The sequence below is a fragment of the Puma concolor genome, chromosome A1 (assembly GCF_028749965.1).
Source record: "Puma concolor isolate L17-30 chromosome A1, mPumCon1.1.hap2, whole genome shotgun sequence".
Lineage (NCBI taxonomy): Eukaryota > Metazoa > Chordata > Mammalia > Carnivora > Felidae > Puma > Puma concolor.
The window spans coordinates 62,695,832-62,718,927 of record NC_141667.1 but is presented as its reverse complement, the minus strand read 5'-3'; the positions used below and the strand labels follow the sequence as shown (position 1 = coordinate 62,718,927).

At 38.7% G+C, this 23,096-nt stretch overlaps 1 protein-coding gene across 8 annotated transcripts in view; it reads left to right on the top strand.

The window, feature by feature from the left end:
* Window positions 1-23,096, top strand: part of FBXW11 (F-box and WD repeat domain containing 11) — a 120,342-nt gene that overhangs the window by 69,787 nt on the left and 27,459 nt on the right. For 5 of the 8 annotated variants that reach the window (XM_025924910.2, XM_025924909.2, XM_086715190.1 and 2 more), the window contains 4 exons: window positions 7,083-7,145; window positions 10,199-10,424; window positions 20,324-20,510; window positions 21,374-21,464. In XM_025924910.2, the coding sequence (XP_025780695.1) occupies window positions 7,095-7,145; window positions 10,199-10,424; window positions 20,324-20,510; window positions 21,374-21,464 (555 nt within the window). In that variant the 5' untranslated portion in view covers window positions 7,083-7,094. The remainder of the gene's footprint in view (window positions 1-7,082; window positions 7,146-10,198; window positions 10,425-20,323; window positions 20,511-21,373; window positions 21,465-23,096) is intronic. The other 3 variants (XM_025924911.2, XM_086715246.1, XM_086715407.1) reach the window with 1 other exon arrangement.

The following is a 23,096-nucleotide window of genomic DNA, read 5'->3' as shown; positions in this document are numbered from 1 at the left end:
CCATTAATGACTGGGAGGTAATATGAGGAAAATATTTATGGACCCTGGCAATGTTCTTTATGTTGGTCTGAGTACTAGTTACACTTGAGAATTGAACCCTTTATTATATTATACTTCAATAGAAATGTTTTTAAAAAGAACTAAAAATTTTTACTATCATATATTAAAAACAAAATTTTTTTTTTACATTTATTTTTGAGAGACAGAGAGAGACAGAGCACAAGTAGAGGAGGGGCAGAGAGAGAAGGAGACACAGAATCCGAAACAGGCTCCAGGCTCTGAGCTGTCAGCACAGAGCTCAACACGGGGCTCAAACTCACAAACCATGAGATCATGACCTTGAGCCGAAGTTGGACGCTTAACCGACTGAGCCACCCAGGCGTCTGTATCATATTTTTAAATGATACCCTGTTGTTGGACATTTACATTGTTTTCTAGTTTTCCATGTTATAAATTGTCGTAGCTATAATTTTCTTTTTTTTTTTTTCTTTTTTTTTTTTCAACGTTTTTTTAATTTATTTTTGGGACAGAGAGAGACAGAGCATGAAGATCGTGACCTGGCTGAAGTCGGACGCTTAACCGACTGTGCCACCCAGGCGCCCCTATAATTTTCTATAGACATACAGTTCCTTAGGAAAAATTGCTAAAGTTAAATTATGTCCATTGTTAAGTAGTACTTTTTGAAGTTATGTATTGATAAATATTCTCTGAAAAGTAACAATTTATAATCTTACCAGAGTGCCCAATTCCTGTAGAGTACATAAAAATAAAAGTTGCCAATTTTGGTAGGTGAAAAATTGCATCTTTTTATTGTTGTAGGTGTTCATTTTTGATGGCCATTTAAATTTCTCATTTTGAAATATCTACTTACTCTTATTTGCCTATTAGGGTATTAGTTTTGGTTTCCTTATTAATTTATTAGAAATATTTATATAGTAACTTATTTATCATACATTGCAATACTTCCCCCAATGTATTGTATTTGTTTTTGAAATTTATTGTGAACATTCATGAGTTTGAATTTTTTTATCCAGTCACATCTACATTTATTTCTGTCTTTGGTATCATGCTTAGACAGCCTTTCCCTGGTTCCATGAATTTGTAGAAACTCCTGTATGCTTGCTTTTAGTAGTTTTATGGTTGTAATTTTTCACACTTGATTCTTTGTATCCATAGTATTTATTGGGATGTAATATGAGGTAGCATTTTAACTTTTCTTTATTTTTAAAAAGTTTTTATATTCATTCATTCATTCATTCATTCATTCATTCAAAGCAGGCTCCACACCCAGTGTGGATCCCAGTGTGGGGCTTGAACTCACAGACATGAGATCAAGACCTGAGCTGAGATCCAGAGTCCCATGCTTGACCAGCTGAGCCACCCAGGTGCCCAACTTTTGTTTATTTTTATTTATATTTTTTGAGCATGTGCGTGTGTGCACAGGGCAGGGGCGGGGGGGGGGGGGAGGGAGAGAGAGAGAGAATGAATGAATGAATGAATCTTAAAGCAGCTCCACACTCAATGTGAGCCCCACAGGGGACTTGATTCCAAGACCCTGGGATCATGACCTGAGCCAAAATCTAGAGTCAAACCCTCAACTGACTGAGCCACCCAGGCCCCCTCCACCCCCATCTTTTATTTTTAATCCCGTAAAAAGTATTATCTCTTTCTCACCAATTTGAAACTCTGACTTTAAAATACACAGATTTGTAAGTATAAATGATCAGTTTCTGGACTTTCTATTTTGTTTCATTGATCTTGCTTTGCCAGAACCATACTGCTTTAATTATTGTAGCTTAATTTTTTTTAAAAAAATATCTAATAATAAAAAATAATTGGTGGTGAGGAAAGGAAGAAAAATTTTATCCTGTATTCATTCTTCTACATACTTTGATATGATCTTGTCATGTAGTGTCAGGAACAGCCAAACACCTAGTTAGAAGTGTGAGTAGAACTGCAGATTAGATAAACTGGAACAGAACTTACTACATTATAGAAATTACGTGGCAGTGATTTCAGACAAACTCCCAAAGAATTAAAATTTAAAAATTTTATTTTAATTGTAGAAAGAAATCAACTGGTTTGTTTCTATATTTTGATATTTGTGTGGAGGGACAAGAAGATTTTTGATTAGCTATGTTTAATGGTGGCTGGAGTTGTTGCTTTAAAAAGTCATGTATGCATAGATGCGTTCATGTTTTTCTTCCTTCTGGAGTTGTGAGATTACTATGAGAGAGGGGACTGCTTTTTTGGAAAAGCTTGTCTCTTCTTTTTCCAAGTGAATGTTTCTCCCTCTTCAGTGATCTTATTTACCAGTAATGTGTTGGTAAGATTTAGGTTTAAGGGGAAAGAATTTTAGGTTAGACTAGGGGCCTGGGTGGAATTAACAATAACAACACAGAGGTGTTTGGTTTATTTGTGTGAGTCATTGTTCTGTTTATCTTTGGAATTTGTGGCACATAGTAACTAGCAAACTAGATTTGGACATTTCTGCTTGGCTTGATCTTAACACAATAATCTTTTCTTGATTTCTGACTGTGTTTGATACTTTTTCTGTGCTCTAGGATACTCTGTCAGTTGTTTTTTTAATGTTCTATGGAAAGCCAAGCTTTTATTTGTTTGGTCTACTTGATCTGTCAAAGATGCAAGGGTGTTTTAAAAATTAAAAAAAATTACATAACTTTTTTCCTTGATATATTTTGTGGAATTTTATATTTAGTGTATATATAAAAGTACACATTATCCTCTTCACAAATTATGACTTTTAGAGATTTTTAAAAACTCTTTGTCACTCAGTGATTTGACTTGAGTATTGTTCTCCTTGTGCAATAATGAGTTTTTCTTTCCTTAATTTGAATTTTCCTGTTCTGGTTTTGCTCATTCCTTTTATTTACCCCTTGTGATTTTTGTTATGCTTACCTTTGTGAGCAGGGGAATGCCCAGATTCAATTTCGTTTTATTAGAAAATGCTGATTGCGGCCCATTAAATGAACTTCATAGGCTACAACCAGCAGTTGGAAAATACTTGAGATGTGTTTTTCTGTACAGAAAGGACGTTGACTTCTGATTAGAACAGACCTAGATCTGATTCCTGCATCTCTTTCATTTACCAACTTTGTGACTTTTAATCACTTACTTATCTGTTCCTCATTTTTTTTTGTAAAATTGCAATATATACATTCATATTTTTTTCCTCAAAATTAAAAGGCAATGTATGAAACAAGCCTAGATTAGAGACCCAATGAAGTTAGCTAATAGCATTTTTGCATTATATGTCTGTCATTCTTAATGTCTTAAGTCCCCCAATTTTAAAACACTAAAGAAAATGGCAGAATGCTCCCATGTTTTCCAGATCCTTTGTGGTTTTTTTTTTTTTTTATTTTTGCTTCCTCTAAAGAGTAAAGACTCCTTTTGTATGAAAATCTTATGTTGTATAAACATTTCTCTTTTTAAAAAATTTTTTTAATGTTTGTTTATTTTTGAGCGAGAAAGTGCAAACAGGGAAGGGGCAGAGAGAGAGGGAGACAGAATCTGAAGCAGGCTCCAGGCTCTGGGCTGTCAGCACAGATCCCAATGCGGGGCTTGAACTCACGAACTTTGAGATCATGACCTGAGCCAAAGTCGGACGCTTAACGTACTGAGCCACCCAGGTGCCCCTGTATAAGCATTTCTATCATGAAACTCATAATGCCGAATTTGTAGCATTTTTAAAGTAGGAAATGTATTTCTCTTATATAACTCTTAAAGTAGATTTTTCCAAGTGACATATATTCTCTTAGCTGGTGGCACCTACCGGCAAAGATGTATCACGACTTAGAGCTTATTGTACCTACACGTAGACTCAGCTCATAAAGCAGTCTGGGAAAGATGAGAGGAGACTCGGAATATTTTGTGCCTACCAAAGTGGTCATTTCCTTTGTCTACCAGAAACCTGGGTCTGGTGAAATGAGAGGAGGGAGGACTTCTGCATGCTATTGCCCTAGTCCAGTGTTTTCCAGTATTTGCTGAGCTCTTGTTAAATGAGGTATTGTTATAATAAGAGAGGTGTCCATGTCCAACAAACTTGGGAAAGCTAGGTTAAACTACTATCTTAACCTGATTGTTACTTACGAGACATCTCTGAACCTTTAGTGTCTTAAGTGTTGTTTTTTTTTAATATTTTTATTTATTTTTGAGACAGAGAGAGACAGAGCATGAGCAGGGGAGGGGCAAGGAGAGACGGAGACACAGAATCTGAAGCAGGCTCCAGGCTCTGAGCTGTCAGCACAAAGCCCGATGTGGGGCTCAAACTCACAGACCGTGAGATCATGACCTGAGCTGAAGTCGGATGCTTAACCGATTGAGCCACCCAGGTGCCCCTTAACGAAGTGGTTTTTAACCTCGGGGGTGGGGAGGGAGAGAGCAAGTGTTTGTGCAGCATATAGCATTTGTCAGATTTTATTAGACCGTGGGACCCTTTTTTCTCTGAGCATCTCTTATGTCACCTGGAAGACTCTTGGGAAATGATCCTCTGATCAATGTAGCTTCAGAGTAGCATTTTCCCTTTGGCAGCTTCTCCTCAGGGCTTTATAAGAGAAGTTGAAAAGATATGTATGATGGGGGAGCTATTCCGGCCACCCCAGGGCTTTATTAAATACAATTTTATTAAATCGTATCTTTTTATCCACTTTTATCAAGCCTTAAGAGAATAGTTGCTATTTTTATCAGAGGGGTTGTTTCTTTCTCATCTGTATAAATAAACACCATTTCTCTGTTTTGGAATGAGTGAAAGGAAGAAAGACAGTTGTTTCTTGTGTAATCTGTAGGGACTTCTGACTTTTTATTTCCTCCCTGAGTAAGGAAAGTATTTAGGTGGCTTAGGTCAGAAGAGTTCTGGTGGGTTCAGACTCCTGTATAACAGAAGTTCTTACTTTAGTTGTTTTAACATTGTATTTATTTTTGAGAGACAGAGCCTAAACGGGGGAGGGGCAGAGAGAGAGGGAGACACAGAATCTGAAGCAGGCTCCAGGCTCTGAGCTGTCAGCCCCACAACATGGGGCTCGGACCCACCAACTGTGAGATGATGACCTTAGCCGAAGTCGGATTCTTAACCAACTGAGCCACCCAGGCGCCCCAAAAGTTTTTAGTTTAAAACCCTACATATATGCATTCCTCATACATTTCCTCAGGTGCCTGAAGATGGGGGCAGGGACTTGCCATTTTTCTTCTACTTTATACGCTTACTCTTCATGTTTCCAGCCATGGTTTCTTCTTGTTACTCTCTTAGAACCCAGGACGTTGTGACCTTGCAAAGATGGCTTTGTAACTACTAGTTGGACCCAGCAGATGAGGTATTAAGTCACTGTTTCCACTTTGTTCACTCCCCTGCCAGCTTTATGAATCTTAAGTCCTTCAAGATAGCAGTAAAAGGAAAATTACATGGAGAGAGAAGTACTACTTTTGTTTTTCTCTTCTCCACCCTCTTCTTCCCATTCAGGATCATTTATTACCGTCTACTCTAGACCTGTTTTGGACTCTTGGACACAATGTCCTCCTCTCTAGCTCATGGTTGGCTTTCCACATGTGGGGAACCCTGACCGTTTGCCCTTCTCCCCCATTGCAGACCTTGGCACTGTGGGACTTGTAAGATTTTATTGAGGGAGCCAGTGGATTTTCTCTACAGGCAGCCATCTGGAGCCATTCTGTCAAAGCCTGAGGTTAAAAAGTGTGAGACGATAACACTTAAGGGAAAGTAGCATCTTCAAAGCTGGGCATGAATGATTTTTTGAGTACCAGTTACACACCAAACACTGTGCTGGGGAGTCTCCATCCCACAGTACCTCTATATGGTTTGTATTTGTCCATGGGTAAAACACCTTACTCAGAATCACACACACACACACACACACACACACACACACACTGAATAAGTGACCACCTTACAAATGCAACGTGTCTCTGGTTTCAAAGCCTTTGACTGTTGTACTACATACTGTATTCCTGATCAGAGCGAGCTATGTGACCTGCAAAGCACTAGTGTTCTGTAGTGATTCTTCTGTCATTACCCACGTTGGGAAATACTGTGTGGGTGCAAACATTTTATGACTTGAAGAAAAAAAGGAAAAATAGGGAAGTTTTGAGAGATAGGCTTATCCCTAAAGGCAGTAAACAGAATCTTGTAAACACCAGTGACTTAAACAGATCTATAGGATTCTTTTGAATAATACTGTGGAGTGTTCCAGTTTATCTTTTGTACCCCAATCTTAGAGCTTTAGGTTTGGGAAAGAATCTTAGAGGTTCTTGAATGGTTAGTCCTTTCGGAGCACTACTCTCCCACTTCCCCTTCTCATTAAGTTTCCATTTAGCCATTAGGTAGGAGCTTCAAAAGGGAAAATCCAGTCATGTATAATCTCTAGTTAATGGGCATCTGTTGAGCGACTAGGTCACCAGACAGAATAATCACACAGTGAGTGCCTCTTTGTGCGGTAAACACAAAAATCAAAAGCTAATGCGTTCCCAAGGCAAGCCAGATTGTTACTGGCTACCAGCATCCTCCCCTTCAGGGAAGAAGTTGGGGCACCCACCACTGGTGCTTGCTAAGGGAGATTGCAAAGCCGGTCTAGAAAAACAAGGTTATCAAGGAAGGAAAGAGAAAAGCAAGGGGGGACTTCCAGAGCTTGGCGGTACTAATTGCAGGTGATGGTTGGGATGGATTACTGAATAGCAGACATTCTAGTAAATGTTTGTGCAGTCAAAGAACTAAGTGGGTCTCCGTGGCTTCTTGCCACAAGTTAAAAGAATAACAGTGATGGTTGAGGTAGAGCCTCAGCCCCAGTCCCATAATTTAGCTTGTTTTCTAAGTATGCCCAGCCTTCATAAATAAAGACTTTATGCTTAGTTTTGTCCAGCAACTAACTGTAACTTCAACTAATGTATGAAGATGAGCACAACCCTTTTGACCCCAAAATGGCATCTGTTAGTCACAAGCCAAATAGTTCTTGGGTTGGTGTTGGTACATTCTACTTTGGGTTTTCAAAATTATATTTTGGTGTAGGATTTGCAAAACTCGGCATAATTCAAATAACCTGTTTTTCCCCCCTTAGAACACTTCAGTTATGGAGGATCAAAATGAAGATGAGTCCCCAAAGAAAAATACTCTTTGGCAGGTAGGAATGACGACGCACAGATAAGAGCAGTTGACTTACTATAGATAAGATGCTCCCTCAGCTCATGTCCTCAGTGAAAACCAGAGCCAAGCAAGCGTTTTTGTTTTCTTTTGTGCAATTTTGCTAGTTTCAGAATTCACCCTAATTTATCTTCTGTTCCTCAGGGAAGTGTCATTACGAATAGTAAAAAATTTTGGAGTTGCTACAAAGATTCTGAAGTGTCTGTAGCCTAAAATACTCAGTTTGTCGCCACAGTCCAAGCCAAAGATGGTCAGTGGTGGCATCCTTTGTCACCAGAATAGCACCGTGCCATGGCAGTGTGTGTGCATTGGTGATTTTGTCTCCCTACCCTCACCCTTCTCCCCCATTTCTTTCTTGTTAGTTTGCCCTTTCCTTTCTTCTTTCTTGGTTCTTTTTAGTCCTGCCAGTTTTCCTCCCAATTCCCCAGGGTTTTTTTTGCCCTAGCTACGGGGAGGGATGCTATGTAAAGTTTCATGATTGGATCTTTCCATCAACCATTATGGTGCAAATAACTTTGCCCCTCAGAAAGACACAGTAAGAGGCAAATAAACCTAAAGATGAAGAGAATAATGTTAAAAAATATTCTCTGCGTTCATTTGATTTGAAATGAGAGGAGTAGATGAGTTAGCAAGAATAAAGTATGCCCAACAAATTTACGATGAAATAAGCAAAGCAAAACAATGTCAGGAAAATCTGGGCTCAGCAGGTGGCTAGAAGTAGAAATGGGAACTGTGCTGTAGAACTGTGCACTTGCCACTGCGTCGGGGGAACTGTGTGCAGCTTGATGTCTGTTCCTCCTTCATGCTCCGTATTTTCCAATAGGGTTCTCTTCATTGACTATTCATTTTTCAGTTCAGTGGTTCTTAACATTTTGGCTTTCAGTTTTTCTTTCGTAAGTTCTTTTAGTTAACTAGTTAATGGTATACCAATGCTGTAGGGAAGTTAGATGTTTAAGAACCCTTCTGTAAATGAAATAATAATCTCTTTGCTTATCAAATGATAATGGATGTGAAAGTATTTTGGAAATTATAAAGCAGTACACAAATGCAAGTTGTTACCATATATTTAACCTGTCAGGAAAGCAATTATTTTGACAAGTTACAATGAGTAAAATGTAGAAAAGAAGGAGGAAGGAAATACGGCTGTTTTTTTTTTAATATATCCTTTATTCTGTTTTGTGTGTTCCCCATTGCACAAACCGTGATTGTAATGCTGTATAAAATTCTGCATCTTGTCTTTTGTTCCTTAATATTGTTTCATAAACACGTTCTCTTGTTATTACGATGTTACTATATAAACCTAATTTTAATGGCTTCATTATAGTACCTTATGTAGATGTATTATTATTTGCTTTAACCAGTTGCCTATAGTCGGGCAGTTACTATAACATTATACTCAACATCCTTATACTTAAAAGTAGCAGAGATGTCCCTTATACTAGCTGATACTCACCACCGTGAAGAATTTTCACTTCTGACTGTTTTGAACGTTGATTTTTGGGCTCTGTCAGAGGTCTTAACTACAAGCAGCATCATAAATTTCTGTTCAATGCTGCCCTCTGGTGGTACCCAGTGTCAGCTCTCCATCCAATTTCCGGGGTTGGGGGGGGAACATTCCTAGAGAAGGAGGTAGTAAGATAAATGGGATGGGAGGTGAATGCCTTCTCACTATGTACCTTTAAATGTGGACATAAAAACTTGCTGCAGAGAGGTATGATATATAAGATTTTAATAAGGAAAGTCAGACTCCTTTGGTTATTTATGAAGGATGTCTTCTTTCTGGGATAGATTCAGTTAAATTAGGGGACATAGTGATAACAAAGCTCTTGGTTCTTTCTGTGTAAAACTTCTGAGATAAGCTCGTACATGGAGTTAATGCATGTCTGTAATATAACTCTTCAGTTTTCAAAATTCTCTTCTAGGCTATTTCTGGTGTTACACATGAAGGGGCTCCCAAAGGAGTGACTGGTAGATAGCTTGGCAAATGTTTGACAAAAACATTGAAGTAATTTTGGTTTTAAACAGGGATGTTACTGAGCCTTATAACACCAGTGGCAGTTGTGGCTTCAGTCTGGGGATTCCAATTTTTTTTTTTTTTTGATGCTGTTGTCAGATAAAGTATATGTAGTTTTTATTTTTTAAGAAATATACTGGTTTTATGCAAGAACCATCATCCATGTAGCTTTGAGGAGAAATGATGCATAGGTAGTATAGGAGTCTGTGGGATATCATCGACCAACTCTATAGGATGAGAATCTTTTGAGGTGTATGTGGTTCACCTTGGGTTGCTTTCAGAATAGGTGAAGAAAAAAAAGGAGTGAAAGTCTAAACTGTTATTTGCTAGCAGTCTAGTAGCTCTGGTAACAGTTTGGAGATGGGTTCAATTTTTAGATTGAATTGCCTTCAGATTTCTTCATTAAATGGACCAGTGGTTTTCAAAGTGTGGTCTCTAAAGTGCATTCTCCGGACCATCAGCACCAATACCACCTGGGAACTTGCAACTTCTCAGGCTCTACTCCAGACCTATAGAATGAGGACATCTGTGGTGGAGCTTGGCAGTCTGTCTGTTAAGAAGCCCTCTTGTTACTCTGATGCACACACAGGTGTGAGAACCATTGGCTAGATGAATATAGCATTGACTTTGATCTTTGAAGAAGTAAAGCAAACTACTAATAGTCAATCAGTTGCTATTTTGCCAAGTTGAGCACATTCTCTAAGATAGTTATCTCTGACATTGGTTATCTAATAACCACATGGTTTTGGAATAAGCATTGGAGAATGATGACTTGGGACACCAGATAGCTTTATAAATAGCTGTAAATTTGACATTTACTTTAGAGACTTAATTTGAGGCCCTAAATACATTTTAAATTACTTCATGAACGAATTAATAAAGGAATGAGTTTGGCTTCAGGGTATAACTGGTATTTTAAGATTAAATACACAGGGTGAAAAATGTTTCCAATAAAATACTAATTAGAGTTTTTTTCTTTGTCAAACTAATTATTTTTTTTGTTTATTTTTCTAAAATAGATAAGTAATGGAACATCATCTGTGATCGTCTCCAGAAAGAGGCCATCAGAAGGAAACTATCAAAAAGAAAAAGACTTGTGTATTAAATATTTTGACCAGTGGTCTGAATCAGATCAAGTGGAATTTGTGGAACACCTTATTTCACGAATGTGTCATTATCAGCATGGACATATTAACTCTTACCTGAAGCCCATGTTGCAGCGAGACTTTATTACCGCTTTACCAGGTAACTGTACTTGTCTTTTAAAAAGCTGAGCAGTAGAAGAATGTCTAGTCCAAGGGCCTACGCATAAATCAGTAGATATTTGTGAAATGAATGAATGAGTACAATGTGACTACAGTGTGAGTTTCTTTGGTACCCATACTATATTTTATTATGGCATTGGAAAAGGAGTTATAATTTAGGATCTGTATAGGAAATGTAGGCAGTTGCCACGATTAGTGGTGTTGATCATTGGTCATACCATTGTTTAGTTTAATGAGCTAATGCTATCCTGTTTTTTAAAGTGTTTATTTATTTTGAGGTGGGAGAGAGGCAAAGAGAGAGGGAAAGAGAAACCCATGCAGGCTGTGTACTGTCACCACAGAGCCCAATGCAGAGCTTGATCCCATGAACTGTGAGATCAAGACTTCAGCTGAAATCAAGAGTTGGACGCTTAGCTGACTGAGCCACCCAGGCATCCCTATGCTGTTAGTTTTGATGTAGCCTATATATAATCTGGATTTTGCTTTTATAAGTAATTTAAAAAATATATGAGATAATTTTTCCTACAGCATTTATGTTTAAACAGTGTCCCAAAGTTTAGGATGTTCATTTGTACTTAAAATGACACTTAGGGTAGGGAATGGTACAAATGTCTTGGAAAAACTGATGGCATGTCTTTATTACATTTTTTGAAAAACTTATTTCTGGATCTTCTCCCTCACCACTTCTCTTTTTCTCTCTCCCTCCCTCTCTGTCTCTCTCTCTCCCTCTTCCTCCCATCCCCATACTCCTCTGGTTAAGTTTACTTTGATTTAAAAAAAAAAAAAAGAGAGAGAGAAACTATTTTTTTAGAGTAGTTTTAGGTTCAGAGCAAAATTGAATGGAAAATACAGAGAATTCATATAGTCTCCATGTCCCCATCCTACCTCACTATCACCATCCCATCCAGCCTCCCCCGTTAACATCCCATCCAGGTGGCTCATTTGTTCTGGGACACATGGGCCTACATTGACACATTATTATCACCCACTCCATACTCATTAGGGGTCACTCTTGGTGTGCATTCCTTGGATTTGCACAAATGTGTAATGACATGTATCTGCCATTATCGTATCATATTGAATAGGTTCACTGCTCTAAAAAGCCTCTGTGCTCTGCCTGTTTTATGCCCACTTTGATTTTTGATCACTCATTAATTCTGTCTTTTCTCTCTTTATTTCTCTTCCTCCTCCTCCTCCTCCTCCTCCTCCTCCTCCTCCTCCTCCTCCTCCTCCTCCTTCTCCTTCTCCTTCTCCTTCTCCTTCTCCTTCTTCCTTTAATTTTGATTTTAACTTTAATTTTAAATTTGGCTAGGTAAGATAGATTTCTGAAGAGAATGCTGGCCAGAATGTTTCTTCTAATAATGGTCATTTTGGTCTAGAGGTTATAACTGCCATGCCAGGGTAGACCTAGAAATAGCCAGGGATAAAAGTGCCATTGCCACCAGCCCTGTCCCGTCAGAGCTTCTCTTCAAAGAAGAGCTCTTCTCTTCAAAGAGTAGCTCCTTCCTTAGCTTGTCTGTGATTTACAGTGCATCAGGACTCCATGTTCTAAGTATTTTCATGGCAAATAGGAGTTGTTCTCAGGTCTCAGGCAAATTGAAAGGCCAGTTTTGAATTTCGAATCTTTCTTCCAAAATGTGTACATTTACTTTCTACAGTGGGAGTGTAAGGATATTTGAGAGTTAGCTTAGGACATTTTGACTCTTCTGGTTTATTTTATGCTGAAATATAGCACTGTTTGCTCCATTACATTCATTAGTATTTCTAGAAAAGAAAATAAGAACCCTCTCTTTCTAGAATTGTGTAGTATTTAATTGCTACGAAGGATCTTAGCCATCACTTAATCCTCTTTCTCACTCTATAGACCAGGAAGCCAAGGATCAGAGAAATTTCATGAAATGATGAAGATCATACATCTTGGTTATTGTGGTGATTGAATTGTGGTGATGGTGGGGGCTGGTTCAAAAGTTAGTGCAAAGGCTGAAATTGCTAGGATTACTCTGGAAAATTCTTATTGGCCAATAGTATAGAATACATGTTTACAACCCAATTTACAGCCCAGTTATTTATGATAGGGAGAAAGGAGGAAACAGATATGGTTTTAATTGTATGAGAGGGAAGGAGGATGAGGGGTTCAGGGGGAGAGAATTATAAGTGAGTTTAAGTAAGGTGATTGACCATGTGGTGCCATCTCTCTGGTATGAGCAGTGCCAGAACTCAGAACCTCCAGCAGCCAAGCCTTTCTGTGGACTCAGGTTGCATCTCATATCTAGAAAAGATCAGACAGTTAAATATTCGATGATGGTACTTGTTCCTCATAAGTGCTTTGAAACTATGCCTCCATTTTGCTCAAGGAAACCTGTTGTTTTTTGGTTTGCTTGCTTTCTGCTGCTTTGGTTTTATTGCCTGTAATTTGCTTCTCAAACATTTTAGAGTGCCAGGAAACTCACCTTGTATTTACAGAATATCCACAAGGTGGCACTGTTGAAGTTCTCTTGATTTGCAGAGTGTAGTCCAGAGGCAACCCCTTCTCTTGGGGAGTGTACAGTCTTGGAGAAGAGACAGAACAGATGAACATGTGTTATGTATATAAATATGGTTAGTATAATTGCATACAATTCAGTTTTCATTACAGCGAATTTTAAGGCATTGTCCATATCTCTGTTAAAGTGGAATTTTGTGGTATTGAATATTACATGAAATGAATGGACCATTGGCTGGGACATGGAAATATTTTTGTTAAAATGCTATTTGTTTTAACAGGATTTGATCTGAACATATATACATATGTCAGTATATATCATACATACGAATCTAATAGCTGGGGACAAGCTGGCCAAGTTGATTGTGTTCGTGTCTAGTAGACTTGGATTAAACCTGGCATTAGTTCCTTAACACAGACCCTGCCTTAAGAGTATTAGGGGAGAAACTGGTCCATGTGTACGTGCATACTTAAATTTAATAATGTATGGAGCAACTTAGTAATCACTATTCTAGTTTGGTGTTGAACTTTTACCATAGATGATCTTGAGTTTGAAGTTTTACTGTTTCAGTTGTCAAGTTAAGACTTCTTTTGATTGGGAAAACCATTAATTCTATAAAAATTGTCTGTAGTTCTCGCTTTTTAATGCTTACTGTGAATATCATACCTGTCAGTATAGGGAAAATGGAAAATGTTTGTGGTCTCTGGCTCCTTTTGGTTCAGTGGAAAAAGTGATAATTATGATATGCTTTTCTAAAAATCATGGTAAATGTTTAGTCTGCAATGTCAATTTCTGCAGGCTAAGTTTGTGGTTTGTAAGAACTGTTGTTAAAGGGAAAATTTACATCATTTGAAGTAGAGGCAGATTGTACTTCAAAGAGGATGATAAGCATTGGCGATGTTTTTGGTGAGGTATCTGAGCAATTAAGAATTTTGAAACACTTAGCTTCCTGGCCATGGTTTATTCATTTGTCTTATCCCCAAGTAAGGGCGATAAACCGTTATGGACTGTAAATGTGACAGACTAAATCAAAGGTCTTGAGAGAGCATAGCTGAGGCTTTAGGCTGGGTGTAGGGCCAAGGACCAGCATGACAGAGTGGAAAGAGTGTGGGTGTTGGATTTAGATAGTCGCTAAATTTGAATCCCAACCCCTGCACTTGATAGTTACATGAGCCCACTTTTTGGAGCCTCAGTGTCCTTATCTGTACGGGAGTAATAATAATAATACTTCATGGGATATTGTAAAGATTAAAGACAAGGTATGTAATATGCCTGACATCTGGTGGGTATTGTGAGGATGGTAGCTTTAAAAAGAAAAAGAAAAAAGAAAAAAAAAAAAACCTGGAGAGACAGGAAACACCTGCTTCTCCAGAGGTAGTAAGATTTGTTGCCAGGAAGTTTTAATTATTCACCTGCTAATTTCTGAATTGATTCATCCTGACATCATAGAGGTAGATGCGTGCGCCATTTTGTTGGGACAACAAAATGTTGAACTTTGTGACTTGAGTGTCATTTCACTTCATTTCTGTCTGAATCCTTAGGTCTGTATATGCCAAGTTAAAGGCATCCATTGACATCCTATTGCTGTCAGCAGTTGCATTGTTTTTTCTTTCAAAAGGTTGCTAAGTTCAGATTTTACCACTAGATCTGTGACTAGGAAGGGACAGCAGGAGTGGGTGGGGAAGGAAGTTTCTTTGCAGCTGCCCTTTGAAATGTGTTTCTAAAATAATAAAAGTTTCTGTAATTGTATGATCTAAGCAGCTGTGTTAAAACTGGCTGTAGTCAAGGGCATTGAAGTGACATTATACATTTGAGTTTCATTTTGATATAGTGTTGTTTACATACTGAGCTTTGAAATTTGTGCCTCTTAATTGTTTTAATTTATTGTTGAAATTTTTCCAGACCTTCGTCTGGTGCCTATAATTAGCAACAGAAGCACTTCTTCAGCATTGTGTGTGCCGTATTCTGTCCTCATTTTCTGAAACCATAATGTGTCCTCTTGTTGCCTTGGGAAGGGAGGTGGTAGTGGGAGACGGGGGGGGGGGGGGGGGGGGGGGGGTCTCAGCAAGATAGAGAAATGAGAGCCAGATATTGGTACTTAAGAAAATGCTTAGTTTTAACACTTCAAAGCACTTTCTGGCCTGAGCAGATGGCCCACCTTCTTCAGTAACTTCTTTGTCCTGAATAGGCTTGAAACGAGAAAGTTCCATGGTCTGCTTGGCTCCTGGGGATACTGTTCTAAGGTGTTCTCATAGAGGTTGTGGGATTCCTGTTATGCTGACATTTAAGGGGATATGCGACTTAGCACCAAGATGTTAGAATGGGCTTTAGTGCTTTGCTAGAGGAGCTGTTCAGCGTTTTTCTTTGTGGAAAATAACAAGAGCCAACATTGCTTAGTTTCTTTGACCAATGGTAGCAGTTAAGGGGATTTGGAGATGAGGGAAGGAGAGCAGAGACTGACACTTAGCAAGAGCCTGCTTTGTATCTGACTCCTTCGTAACCTCCTGTTAACCTTCCCAACAAGGCTAAGAAGTTCCTTCTCTGTAAAATGAGGATATTGAGAATAACTGTTGTCAGAGTGTTACTGTGCACATTATATCAGATCATTCATGACAGGTGTCTAATATTATTCCTATTTTATGGGAGACTGAGATCCAAAAAGGAAAACTGATTTGCTTCAACCCAGGTTATCTGACTCTACAGCCAGTGCATTTTCCAAGAGACTGAAATGCCCTGCCTCCTGGAATTGATGGCATGAACTTAAAGCATTATGCAAGGGAAGTCAGTCTTCTAGATATGATGGAGATGTGGCTGGATTGGAGTGATGGCATTTGAAAGAGGAGGAAAGATGTGTTTGAGACTTCCTTATGTAGAAACTCAGTGATAGTCTAATGGTGAGCTAGACTAAAAAGGATATCAATTGCTATAAGGCAGTAGTTCCCAGTATCAGAATTATCTGGTGGCACTTCTAAAAAGACAGATTCCTGGTCTTCACCATGTAGCCATGCTGATTCAGTAGACCAAAAAAATGTCCAGGGAATCTGTTTTTGGTGGTGGTGTTTTTGTTTGTTTTATTTTAAGTTGGTTTTTTTTGTTTTTGTTTTTGTTTTTTGTTTTTTGTTTTTTTGAGAGAGAACGAGTGAGCCCACAGGCACACACATGAATGGGGGAGGGACAGCGAGTGGGGTGGAGAGAGAATCCTAAGTAGGCTCCACGCTGTCAGCACAGATTCCCACTCGGGGCTCAATCCCACGAACCATGAGGTCATGACTTGAGGACCTGAGCTGAAACCAAGAGTTGGATACCCTATTGACTGATCCACCCAGGTGCCCCTGTTTATTTTTAAAAATCACTTGCCCTAAATGATTCAACTACAACTACACAGGCTTCTGAGAGCCAGCTCCTGGACCACCCAGCCAGGTAGAAGACTTGGATGGATGCCACTTTCCCAGCTCAGATACAGACGATGGAGGTGTTGCAGTCATTGAGGAAGTTGCACTGAGTTGCAGGGAGAAAGCAACTATCTGATGCATTCTTATCTCACTATGCATTTCATCACTCAGAGTGAGGGACTCATGAGGGGAATTGGTTAGGGGTGTGTTTATAACCAATTAGGAGGATTTAGTTGACGATATGGAAGTAATGTGGACCTTGAAAGGTGACTGTTCTCATAGAACGTGAGAAACTAGATGAGATAAGTACCCAGAATTAGAAAAATTCAGAGAAGAGTTAAATCTATTAGCCCATGATTAGAGGTGCTAAAAGAAAATGTGATTGTAGAGGGCAGAGAGATTCTGAAATTTGAAATTCTTGTCAGTAAATTTGTCAGCCCTAGCAGTGGAGAGGTACAAGTACCCTATGATTATCCATGGATCTCACTGATTTTAAATGCAAATGGAAGAAAGGAGCACATGATCATGGAGATACACAAAAAGGAAACACATAGCTTCTATAGACAAGTAGACCTAAAGACATTGTGTGCCAGGGTAGTGATTGAACACGGAGTTGTGATTTTCAGAATTGTGGAACGTTGAGAAGTAATTGAAAACCATAGGCAGAGGGGCTCCTGGGTGGCTCAGTCGGTTAAGTGTCTGACTTGATTTTGGCTCAGGTCATGATCTCAGAGTTCGTGGGTTCCAGCCCCACATTGGGCTCTGCTGTGACAGTATGGAGCCTGCTTAGGATTCACTCTTTCTCTCTCCCTCCATCCCTCCATCTCTCCGTCTCTCCATCTCTCCCTGCAGCTCAAAATAAACAAACATTAGAAAACCGTAGGCAGAGCTACTAGGTACAGTTGTACCCTTTACAGCTTGTACAACTGCATTTGGTAGCCCTGCATGGATAGTACTCTGAGATGATTGATGAGCAGACTTCTTGGTGTTAAGAACTGGAGACCTGAGGTTGGGTGTATTGGGGGGATATTGGCTAGTAAATTTAATGTTATACTGTGGCAGACTTTTAAAATGGATTATCAAAGTTAATTAATTTGCAGCTGAAGAGACCGTGTAGGGTTGTGTAAACCTATAGGGATGTATACAGAATGCTAGGAACCTTTATCTCTGAGAGGATTTAGGGATTAAAAATTTTTGCTTATATGCCTTTTATAATTTTTGTGTCATGAACTTGGGTTATATATGTTAAAAAAGGGATACAAAGCAGCTCCTTGCCAACTGGTAAACAAAAAATACAATACCAACTTTATGTAGGAAGCACCAGCAAGGGACTACAAAGAGTAACCATACCAAATTCACTTGATTGTGGGGTGGGAGGTTGGGATAAGGCTATCAGATTAGTAGGTTAGAAGAATGGTGCAAAGGTAAAGGTGATAAGGTCTTTATGGGGGGCAGAGTTTCTCCAAATATCCGAACACTGAATAGAGAGATGTGGGCTGGACAGTAGTACATCTGGGTGGCCACAGAACCAGTGGCTCTGTATTGGTACTGTGAGTATTTAATGAATGGATCCACAGTAGCCTCGATGGAAATACAGATCTAGAATCATGGGTGCTGTCCTTGGTTCTGACCCATTTAACATGTTTGCCAAGAACTTGGGATAAAGACTTATTACATTTGCCCATCATGCAGATTTGGTGTGGAATATCCACTCTTCTGGATGACAGAATCAGAATTCTAGAGGTTGACATGCAAGGGTCAGATTAAGCTTCAAAGGTGAATTACAGTAAGGATAACTATAAACTTTTGCATGAAGCTGCCCTTCACCCCTCCATTAGCCATACAAATGTAGAATTAGGGGGAATTTTATTTTTTAAGTTTATTTATTTATTTTGAGAGAGAGAGAGCATGCCTGTGAGCAGGGGAGGGGCAAAAGGAAGATGAGGGAGAATACCAAGCAAGCTCCACACTGTCAGCACCAAGCCCAATGTGGGGCTTGATCCCACGAACCGAGAGATCGTGACCTGAGCCAAAATCAAGAGTGCCAGACACATAACTGACCGAGCCACCTGGGCACTGTGGGGGAATTGCTTTAATAAATCTTTTTGGAAAACAGGCCTAGGAATTTATTTATCTTACTCATCTTAGGAATCTACTGTGATAGGACTACTAGATAAAGGCAGTATAATCTTTGACTGCATTAACTGTGATATAATGACAGTCACCAGAAAAAATAGTGGTCTCAGTGTATGTAGTCTTTATGATCAGATCAGAGCTTGGATATTAGATCTAGTCCAGAGTAGGAGAATTAGTATATGAAAAGCCTGTAAACCACAATCAAGAAAGAGTATGAAGTGTCATTCTCAGAGTTGAAGAAACCATTAGTCTGTAAAGCATTTTAATGCACCATCTCATTTTGATATTTTCAAAATAGAGATTATTATCCCCATCTTATACAGATGAGGAAAACTGAGCTCAAAGTTTAAAAGAATTACTTACATCCTGCAAAGTTAATGCTACTATATGGCTTCTATTTATCTTGAAAAAGAGAACAAGTATTTACCTTATATGGTGTTTTGTTGCCTTAAAACTTTTTTATAAAGTTCTTCCATCTGATTCTTACTGCTAGTATGCGAAAGGACAGTGGTTACTGGTAATTACCATTTTTTAATGGTAAAAGACCAAGGGGCAGTGATGTTTCAGGATTATGTTTAAATATTTGTTTCATGTCAAAGAACTGCTACATGGTGAGCCTTGACTTGAAATTTTCTGCCTATACGCCTAGTGTTTTCCACCACTACAATAGGTCTGGGAGGTGAGCTTTATTTTTTATAGCTACAGAAGACTTGCCTAGAGCCATAGGATGGGAGTTCACAGGTGGCAACGTTGATGAAAATGGTGATTTCCTTACTAGATGGCAGTATCAGGCAGACTCTGAATCTTGGTTGTCTTTGGGATGACCCTTGCATTGTGTGGGATAAATCTCATAAGGTTCAAGAATTTACAGACATGTGGTTCTTGCTTTTGAGGATTCTACCTCCATAAGAAGGAGATGAAGAAATGATTGGCAAAGATACATTTAAGGAGACCTGACTTTAACTCTTGGATTGTCACTTGACTTTTCATAAGCTTTTTAAGATGTGTGAGTGTTTCTCCTTCTTTGTCTCCTTGGCTCCAAGAGATTCACATAGGTCATATATTAAATGGATGATTTGTTATGAGAGACGGTAAGTCAGAGGGGAAAGAACACAAACTTAGGAGCAAGAGATCGGAGTTGCAATCTTAGTTTTAGTATTCTATAGTTGTGAAACCTTGAGGACTTAATAACCTCTCTGTGCCTCATCCTTAAAATTTGAGGAATCATTTCCCTGTAGTAGTTTTCTAAGAGTTATGTAAAAGAATGCGAATAAGTCTTTTTTCGTAACATCTGACAAATAGAGACCTGTCCAGGATCCACTTTTATACACAGAATCTGTTGCCATCAAAACATTTTTTTTTTTTTTTAATTTTTAGGGTGCCTGGGTGGCTCAGTCAGTTGGGGATCTGACTGTGCTGACAGCTCAGAGCCTGGAGCCTGCTTTGGATTCTGTGTCTCCCTCTCTGTCTGCCCCTTCCCTGGTCGCGCTCTCTCTCTCTCTCTCTCTCTCTCTCTCTCTCTCTCTCTCTCAAAAATAAATAACCATTAAAAAAATAAATGTATTTTTTTTAAGTAAGCTCTGTGCCCATCCTGGAGCTTGACCTCACAACCCCCAGATCAAGAGTTGCATGCTCTACTGATTGAACCAGCCAGGCACCCTGCCATCAATTATTTTATCTTAAAAACTCAGAACCAAAAAGAAGTGTATGTGTTTATGTACTCATGCACTTGTATATCTGAACTTTTGATATTAGTCAGGTATGTTACCTGGTTCAGGATTTCTTTATTCCTCTTACCTTTACAGAAATGGTGACTGGTACATTTCCATTTCCCTTCCCATTCCTTCATTGCCTTTTCTATTTTGTAGAGCAAGGCTTAGATCACATAGCAGAAAACATTCTTTCTTACCTGGATGCCAGGTCTCTGTGTGCAGCAGAGCTGGTATGTAAAGAATGGCAGCGAGTGATCTCGGAAGGAATGCTTTGGAAGAAGCTGATTGAAAGAATGGTGCGCACTGACCCTCTGTGGAAGGGACTTTCAGAAAGAAGAGGGTGGTAAGTTCCTGGGTTGCTTGTTCCCCTGAAAAAAGTTTCTTGGACATAGGGTCAGTTTGGTTATTCAAACAAGCAGTTTGACTTGCCAGATGTGTTGGCCTATTTTAAAGTGGGAAAGAGGAGTGGTCACAAGTGGCACGTGGGGGAGGGGGAGTTAAAGCTGTTAGAGTAATTCCTTCTGCAATGCATATTTCCTTTACAAGTATTAACTGTTAGGAAGTATTATATAGTTTGAGTGATTTGGCTTTTCAAATCTATGAGTTTACGTTTTCGTTTTCCTTTCACATTTTTCTTAGGTGATGATACTATTACCAAAAGATAGATAAGAAAAAAGAAAATATGAGAAAGTCAATAACATTTTGTTTTTGGTCATTGCTCTGACTGAAGATATGGGAGGCAAGGCGGGCAGGAATTTTCAGCCGACCCATTAACTTAATACAGTTTTATACCTTTATACGTGTCCATAACCTGACCCACTTAGCACAGAAAGAGAGTTCCAGCTTGTACAGGTTATGGTGTGAGTGAGGGATAGGGCTGTTGTTTTCCTTATGGGAGGAAGTTTGATGTGTCCCAAGTAAGGTTTTTCACAAAGCTGCCTTAGCGTTTTTTATTAAATTGTAGAATGAAAGGCTGGATTAATATGCGTTGGGTATTCAGAAAATAAAAGGCCAGGATTGTGCTAGAGAGCTGGAAGTTAAAGTACATTTGTGTCTAAAGTGTAAATGTAATGGTCAGAAATCCTACTTTTGAACTGTTAAAATCAAAACACTCGAAGGGTACACTGTCTTTGTCAGCACCACGTTTAAATAAAATTCACCTTTTTATGTGCAAGGTTATAACATTTGTTTGTTTCCATTTGCCAGGGATCAGTACCTGTTTAAGAACAGACCTACAGATGGCCCTCCCAATTCATTTTATAGGTCATTATACCCAAAGATTATCCAGGACATAGAGGTAACTTTATGATTTATCTGTTTTATGGGCTCTTTGTGTCTTGTTCTCAACTTTTTATGTTGCCTTAGAGCGTTTTGTTGATCTAAAAACATGGAGCTAGTAATTTTTTTTTTAAGTTGAACTCTTGAAGCAAATATGTCAACAGTCAGTATAAACTGCAGCCATACTTCAGGGTAGATAATGCCTGTTTGTAAAAACTGACCTGACTTTTCTAAAACCTGAAATGCTTCTGCAAAGTTGGCCAGTTAATTAAAACCTGAGTCCAAAGTCAGCTTTTTATTCTAATTTGATGAATTTTCCAAAATCCCAGGCACAGTTTTTCAGGTTAGCAGTTTTACATTTTTGAGCCATCTCTAGAGAATTAGAGAAGGCACAAGGCTCAGTTTCCTCTGTAAATTTCCCATAATTTTTTTCATAAAAATGACTCAAATATGAATCTAAGCAATAGTTAAGTGGGTTTTATACAGCAAATTATGCTCCTGGACCATTTTGGATTTGAGTGTAACTTCACCAGACCAGTAAAACTCTGTAAACTTGATGAGAAACATTGGAGATGTTTGATATTATTCATGTGTTCTAATTAGTTCAGTTTTATTATTTAGCCCTTTTCCTTGAACCAGGAAAGACAGGCACAGACATTTCTCATTAACTCTTTCACATGTGTTCTTGGCAGGTCTTGGTTACTTCACTATTTCCTCCTTGGCGAAAAGTTTAGCCTTTGCTAGGCAGTGCTGTATCACCCATAAAGTTATACTCAGTTTCCCAAATGTCAAGTAATCCTCTCTCCCAGGTGATAGACATAAAAGTTATTGTGCCAAAATTCATTAATGGAGAAACATGTGCTTTTTGGGGAGTTCTCCCCCACCCCCTTCCCTTTTAAGGCAGATGTAAACTGATGGAATCATTAGGTTAATGGTAAATTTCAATGTGACTGGAACATCATATTTAAAACACAAACTCTTGTTTTGAGTATCTACTTCCTAAAATGAGCTGTAAAGCAATCTTTTACAGAGGGCTAAATAATTTAAAACTTCTGCCTGACTAATCAAAGGTTAGGAATTACTTGATCCACTGGAAGTTCAAAACTTAGAATAAATTGCTCCTACACTGTTAACTTGAATCTTGAGTTGGTGTGTGTGTGTTTTAGGGGAGAGGAGCTGTCTCTTACCCCAAGATAGTTGTACTAATTATTGCTTTGCATACATATTAGAAACTATATTACTTTTTCCTTCTTTTTTCAACTGTTCTTTCCAAAGCAACTCCAGATTTCCTTGACTAATTTCAGCAAATCCTTTGTTATGAGAAGGATGATGTTTAAAGTCAATATTAATAAATAGGAACTCTGGAAGAACTTTGATCAGGTTGAAGATTTTGGTGACATAGATTATTTAATCCTCATGAGTACTGTTATAATCAGTAGTATGAACTCAGTACTCTGTGGCATGATAATATGTGACACTACCTACGTAACCATTTCCTCAGGCTAAAATAATATTTTAAAGTTAGTGGAGGAGGCAGATGTGAGGGAAATAGAGCTATGGGGGAAAACCCTATTTGATGCAGAACCTCTACATCATGGTGGTCTACCCAGTGGTTCTTAAAGTGTGGTTTGGGAAAACCCACTGGTGGCCC